The sequence below is a fragment of the Prionailurus bengalensis genome, chromosome A1 (genome assembly GCF_016509475.1).
Source record: "Prionailurus bengalensis isolate Pbe53 chromosome A1, Fcat_Pben_1.1_paternal_pri, whole genome shotgun sequence".
Classification (NCBI taxonomy): Eukaryota; Metazoa; Chordata; class Mammalia; order Carnivora; family Felidae; genus Prionailurus; species Prionailurus bengalensis.
In genome coordinates, this window is record NC_057343.1 from 1135661 (window position 1) to 1142972 (window position 7312).

General features: G+C 47.4%; 1 protein-coding gene across 1 annotated transcript; it reads left to right on the forward strand.

The window, feature by feature from the left end:
• The first annotated feature begins 3449 nt into the window (after positions 1–3449).
• On the forward strand, positions 3450–6618 carry LOC122496205 (translation initiation factor IF-2-like). Its single transcript, XM_043602265.1, has 3 exons — positions 3450–3517; positions 3592–5279; positions 6120–6618. The coding sequence occupies exons 1-2, from the start codon at positions 3450–3452 to the stop codon at positions 4241–4243; spliced, it is 720 nt and encodes a 239-aa protein (XP_043458200.1). The 3' UTR covers positions 4244–5279; positions 6120–6618.
• The last annotated feature ends 694 nt before the right edge of the window (positions 6619–7312 follow it).

Below are 7312 nucleotides of genomic sequence, written 5' to 3' on the forward strand. Positions count from 1 at the left end.
GGCTTTTCTGGAAACAGGATTGAAAGCGAGAGTCCTGGTCTTTGGTGCCCAGGATGCTTGAGACCAGGCTTCTAGCCTATCTGGCAGAAGATCTGAGGATTCCTCCTGGGAAACAACCATCCCAAGACAAAAGACAGATACCTACAGTCGCTGACATCACAATCTATAGTGAACATATACCGAACTCCGAAAGTCGGGAAACTTACCCACACCCACAGAGCTTCCTCTCAGGTGCTTTTACATTTTTGAGAAAGGTGGACTAAACATTTGAGGAAAGCTTCAACGAAATATGGAGATCAAAATGAAGAAGGTGGAAGAAAAAGCCACAGTGTAGGAAGCAAAAAACAAAACAAAAACCTTAAAAAAAATTAGAACACTCAAAAAAGACTAAAAAATTTACAATAGCAGAAATAAAATATTCAGTAGGAAAACTGGATAACAAGGTTGAGAAAAATTTCATAAAGCCAAGAAAAAAATGAAAAAAGGGAAAGTGTGAGAAAGGAAAATATATTGCCTCTCATCTCTAAATGCTATTGGAGCTGAACCCCATGAACACTCACTTTGCCCATGTAACAATGTCGAGCCTTGTCAGTAGAGGGCACTGGAGGACATTGCAAGAGGAAGGGGCTTCTGGATTTCAGGCTTTGGTTTTCTTGTTTTCAGTGCTCAGAGTGCAACAGATTGTCAGTGGGCAGCTTCCCAGAGGTTCAAACCAGGGGGTCCAACATCAAACAACTAGATGTTTCAGAAAGAAAACAGAGAAAGTGCAGGTGTGGAAAATGGCAGAGATATAATATGGGAAAAGTTCCCAGAATTAGAGAACAGGATTACCCATATTGAAAAGGCACAGAATGGCCAGAGAGATTAATTTAAAATGACTCAGACCAAGACACATCATTGTGAAATTTCAAAAATCTATATAGGAAAAAAGGATCCTATAACACTTCCGCAGAGGAAGAAAAACAATCCAAAAAACGGATCACGTACAAAAGATCAGGAATCAGAATGTCATCAGGATTTTTTTTTTAATTAAAAAAATTTTTTTCTTAACATTTATTTATTTTTAAGACAGAGAGAGACAGAGCATGAACAGGGGAGGGGCAGAGAGAGAGGGAGACACAGAATCGGAAGCAGGCTCCAGGCTCCGAGCCATCAGCCCAAAGCCTGACGCGGGGCTCGAACTCACGGGCCGCGAGATCGTGACCTGAGCCGAAGTCGGCCGCTTAACCGACTGAGCCACCCAGGCGCCCCTCATCAGGATTTTTAACAGCAGTGCTGGAAGTTAGAAAATAATGGTGCAATGCCTTTAAAATTCTGAGGGAGAGTGAGTTTAGAATTCTGTAACTAGCCAAACTATCAGGTACTGTAAGGACATTTTCAGGATGCATGTTCTCAGAAAGTTTACCTCTTAGGTAGCTGTCAAGAAGTGACACTTCTACTAAAATGAGATTATAAATGGAGAAAGAGGGAAGATATGGATCCAGGAAATAGGAGACCAACCTAGATGGGAGGCAATGAAGCGTGGTGAAGGGGGTTTCCGATTACCTATGTCTCAGAAACATGGTGTGCTGTTTGTCATTATATTACATCTCAGCTCTATACCCACCCGTCTTTGCCCTCCTTTGTGATATTGGAGCTGGACTCTATGATTTCTTTTGCTGATGTCACAATGTCAAACCTCGTCAGTAAGAGGCACTGGTGGACACTGAAAGAGGAAGGGGCTTCTCTTGGGTTTCAGGATTTGGTTTCCTTGTGTTCATGGTAAGGCTGCCCAACAGATTCTCAGTAGGAAGCTTCCCAGTGAGATTCACCGGCACCTCAGCGGTGGGTTCCTGGGTATTAGCCCAGCCTCAGCACCTCATCACACTTCTCTGCCACAACCACACCCTGTCCACCTTGGGGAGAGGGCTTTTCTGAGCGGGCCCTTCCGTGGGCACTCCCCTTCCATCCTGGAAATATTAGTTTCTCTGTACACCTGATATTTCTATATTCTTTAGGGTTCTCTGTATCTCAGGTATTTCCCTGGTTGCTAATCATTCTTCCTGTTAGAGTTTCTCTGTTCGTATTACTGGTATGGTTTCTGTCTCCCAGCTGGACCCCGATTGGCACATCTAGTACTATCAATGTATTTTATCAAAATGTGTGATGTAGTTGTATTGGCACAACGGTAGAGGGGAGATAGCTATAGTTACAAGAAGGGTGTGTGCAATAGGAGAGTCAGCTTTTCTATGATGGAGGGGTGGTGGTCAGCAGATTACATTAAAAAGTTAAAAACGGGGGCGCCTGGGTGGCTCAGTCGGTTAAGCGTCCGACTTCGGCTCAGGTCACGATCTCGCGGTCCATGAGTTCGAGCCCCGCGTCGGGCTCTGGGCTGACGGCTCAGAGCCTGGAGCCTGTTTCAGATTCTGTGTCTCCCTCTCTCTCTGACCCTCCCCTGTTCATCCTGTGTCTCTCTCTGTCTCAAAAATAAATAAACGTTAAAAAATTTTTTTTAAAAGTTAACACTACAAGTGCATTTAGAAATATGGCTGAAACGACCAGAAAATGGAGCTTAACGACATGAAAGTTATTCCCTTTGGAGAGCAACAGGATGGCAGACGGGAGACTGCTAGTTTTCGTTATACGGCTTTCAGTACTGCTCCATTTTTAAATTATTTAAATGTGTTACTTAAACATTTTAAATTTACTCACAATAGCCAAAAGGTGGAAACTCTCCAATTGTCTGTCGACAGATGAATGGATAAAAAAAATGTAATCTACAGACACAAAGGAATATTATTCAACCTTAAAAGGAAAAGCAAAATACTGACACATGCTGTAACATGGATGAGCCTTGAAAACGTTATGGTGGGACAAACCAGACACAGAAGGGCAAATATCGTGGGATTCCACTCATATGAAGTACCTAGAATAGGCAAATTCATAGAGACAGAAAGTAGAATGGGGGTTGCCAGGGGGCGGGGGCGGGGGCGGGGGCGGGGGGAGAGGAGGGCAGGGGATTACTGTTTAACGGGTACAGAGTTCCAGCTTGGAAAGGTGGAGACGTTCTGAAAATGGACAGTGGCGATGGTTGCGCATCTACGCGAATGGACTTAATGCCACTGAACTGCACATTTAAAAATGGTTAAAACGGTAAACTTCATGATGTCTATTTTATCGTATCAAGAAAGTTTCAATTTCATAAAATTGGTACGTTCAAGATATGGGAACATGTCTTGAAGAGGCAGAACATTAATTCATACCTGATGACTTGGAATATTAACACCTCTGAGGAGAAAATTACACGCTGGTTTGAGAATGAGGGATTTTGGGAACTTTATTCAATCGTTCACCGTGCAAAGTAATCTCGTCTCTGTCTTCCATACTAAATGGCCGCCCCCTTGTTTCTTTCACCTCAGTCATTATTTCACTCCTGAGAAAAACGCGTGTATCGAAGAGCCGTGTTCAACATGGCGGTCCATGACTTGCCGAACGGGCACTTCCGCCTCTTTCCAGAACTACTGAAAGACCTCCGACGGTTTCGGGCCTGCCAGGCACTGGGGAACCAGAGATGAATAGTACTCCCTCAAAATATTCCTCATAATCTAACAGGACGGGCCAGGAGAAAGAAGGGCCCGCGACGCAACGTGAGAGAAGAGCGGGGAACGCGCGGCACCGGGCCGCAGTCGAGCCTTCCGAGGTGAAAGGGAGCCTGTCCTGCGGCCGCGCGAGCCAGGCAGGGAGACGCGGCCTCGGGGGTGCGTCAGGCCTGAGCCGCCCGGCGCGCCCGTCCCTCGCTCTGCCTCGAGCCCGTCGCGGCCGCAGACCAGCCGATCCCGACACTGCACTTCCGGGCCCGCCGGCTCCCGTGCACGAGGGCTGTGAAACGCTGACCCTCGGGTCCCGACCGCGGCGGAAGGCTGTGGGGAGTCTGTCTCCGGAAGCGTTCAAAACGGAGTCACAGGGTCAGCGGCGGGGCCTGGGCCAAGAGGGGCGAAGCGTCACGCGGGCGCCGGCGGGCGTGTGCGCCCGGGGACCGAGGGAAGGGAGCCCCGGCCCCGGGCCGGCCTCGCGCTCCGACCTCTGGCGGCGGCTGCACTCGAGGAAGAGACGGGCGGGCGGAGGGCTGCCTCTCCCGCCCGCCGGCGGGGGGGGGGGCGGGGGCGGGGGGCGGGCCGTGGCGCTGGCCCCGGAAACGGAGCCGGCGTGCGAGTCAGGCGAGCAGCGCCGGGTGGCTTCGCGCTCTGGCACCCGTTTAAAATAACGCTCTTCAAACAGGATTGAATAGCGACGCTGCCCTGGGAGTGCTGGTGGGTGGGAAGGAGGCCGGGAGGAAGGACTCGGCCGGCCTGTCGCCAAGGGTCCTGCGGGAGTCCGCTCGGGCCTGCGATTCACACACCCCACTCGGCAGGCAAGGGGTCGCCTGGAGGCGGCCTCCTCCGGAGGAGGCGGTTTGGGTATGTCCTTGGGGGGTCGCCGCAAGGCGATCCAACGGCTGACCAAAGCCCATCCTCCCACCACCCTTGCTGCTCTTGCTGAGAGGCGGTCTGCAAACACCAGTTCTCTGTGTGGTCGTGTAAGCAGAGAGAGAGTGAGGGTCCCCCCCCCCCCCAAAAAAAAAAAAAAAAAAAAGACAGACTTAGCTTTTTGGTGATACAAGAAGAAGGCATTTTAGGCCCCGGGCATCTCGTGAAAGAACGTAGGAATAAATAGCCCCTATCGGGCCAGGAGAAACCCTAATCACGTCGGGGACAAGAAATCGGTGGTAAAACTCCCAGTGCTGATTCCAAAGCGGAGACTGACCTGACGCACATCCTTGAGTTATCTCCGCAAGATCTAAACCCCCGTGAGCACTCAGATAACGGAGCGACTGGAGCCAGAGACTCGTTGACATTGACCCTTGCTGGCCCTCCTGACTTTGACCTGTATTCTCTCACCTTGGGATGACTTCCATGCCCCCCCCTCCCCGCACCGCCCCCTCCGTGAATATGTATGCCCCTGAGCCTAAAACTTCCCCTGTTTTTTTGCTGGAGGAGACACTGCTTCGGGAAAGATCCCTGGGGCTTTCCTTTACTTGTTGCAAGTAAAACCCTTCCTTTTCCGATTCTTTGGCCTGGTTGTGTCTCTCGGCCTGACACTCACCAAGCACCAAATGCAGCTTCCGGTAACAGTTACATTTCTGGTCATGTTTTAGTGCCCTTTACTGGACTGGCATCCCCACAAGAGGCCACTGGCCTACCTCGTCTCCAGTTCTAGTGGTGAGGATGGGCCGTGCGGCAGGCCTCGATGTCTGGCTCATGGTAAGTAGTTGGTAAGAGCAATTATTATTATTATTATTATTATTATTAATTATTGGAAGTTGACTAGGCTTACAAAATTCTTCAGTTGAAAAGCAAGAGTAAGGGCATCTGGGGGGCTCAGTTGGTTAAGCGTCCGACCTCGGCTCGGGTCATGATCTCACGGTTTGTGGGTTCAAGCCCCGCACTGGGCTCTGTACTGACAACTCAGAGCCTGGAGCCGGCTTCGGATTCTGTGTCTCCCTCTCTGTCTGCCCCTCCCCCTCTCATGCTCTGTCTCTCTGCCCCTGTCCCCCCCCCCCCCCCCCCCCCCGCCAAAAATAAACATTAAAAAAGAAAGAAAGAAAAGCAAGAGTAAAACCATGTCCATTTTTTCTGAACCTGAAGGAAAAGGATCTATATTTAAGTGTTATCTGTTGTCACCTGAGCCCAGCCGGGTATACTTGAATTTGTTCCTTTGGGTAAGAAAACAGCATGTGTTGACTTAAGTTGGTGGGTAATTCAAAGAGCTTCAGATCTTCACATCTTGAATAGCTTGTATGTGTTGGTCTGGCATCACGTACAACTATTTTTTTCCTCAAGGTGTACACGAAGGAGAGTTTTCTCTTTGGCAGCGTGTGTGGGATTGCTCTGTTTGAGGGACGTTTCAGCTAGTGATGAGGACGAGCGTCACTAAAGAAAGAATTGCATTTATTTTATAACTGAAGTCTCTGTGGTAGCTTCGTAGAAGCCCTCAAGACCTAGCCGAGTTTTTTTCAAAGCTTTTTCTATGAAAAACCACGCCATCTGAAAGAAGAGGTAATTGTTTAAATTTCCTTCTTCTTTCTTCTTCTCTCCCCCCAGTCTGATGATGTTGACCAGAAGCTTCTCCATCCTACTGAATTAAATGTCTGAGACCGTCATGTGGTCAAGCTTTCAGCTAATACACAACAAAGAACTGCAGGCCACGCACTGACACTGTGTAATGAAAGGCTGATGGAAACGCATTCTGGGAACTGCAGGAAGTCGAGGACATGAAGGAAAAAGACATTAAAGACTTTCTGTGTCAGAGATAGTAGAAAATGATTGATTACCTTTTAGAGGTAGGATTCTTGCATAACGGCTTTCTGGACAATTCATATTCTTCTGGGTAAAATACTCTGCTTTGGACTTTTTAATTGTGGGGATCAGATTATTTTGTAAGAGTAGTAAAGAATATTAAATTGTAACCAGGAGGGAGAAACATCTTAACACAACAAATAGATCTGAAATTTGATCTTTTAGCGTGTGATTTCCCCTATCTGGTCCTTATCTGTGTATTCATATTCTTTGTATATAAATACAATTATGTTTATATTCCACATTTTCATTGAAATATGTGTTTTTATATAGTTCCTTTGATGGTTTTTCATTATGTACAATATTGCTGTAGTTAAAAAATGTTTTTAAGCATAAGGTCATTGGGAAGAGGCTGCCATTCTGTTTTACTTGTTGCTGTTGTCAAGGTGAATTTCATATTTATTAAGGCCCACCAATGAAATTCATGTCTGTGCTAGTCTTTGAAATAAGTTAAAAGATACAAAAAACTTAACCCCCCAAAGACTTTTGTGGATCTTTTCTCCAGAAATGGCAAAAACAATACTCTTCTCTCATTAATGCTTATGTATTTGATCAACACTCTTAATTGGATACACACAATGGGCAAGTCAGTTTCTGCCCTCGGTGAGTTCATTATCTACAGGAGAGGTAACTGACTGTCTTATAGTGATGTGTCTCAAATACCATGCTTTCACTCATATGTGGAATTGAAGAAACAAAACAAATGAGCAAAGGAAGAGAGAGAGAGAGAGAGAGAGAGAGAGAGAGAGAGAGAGTGCAAGTCAGGGAGGGGCTGAGAGAGAGGGAGAGAGAGAATCTGAATCAGGCTCCAGGGCTGTCAACATAGAGCCTAATGTGGGGCTTGATCTCATGAACTGCGAGATCATGTCCTGAGAGTCGGACACTTAACCAACTGAGTCATCCAGGCACCCCTAGACAGAAGACATTTTAGTATCAGA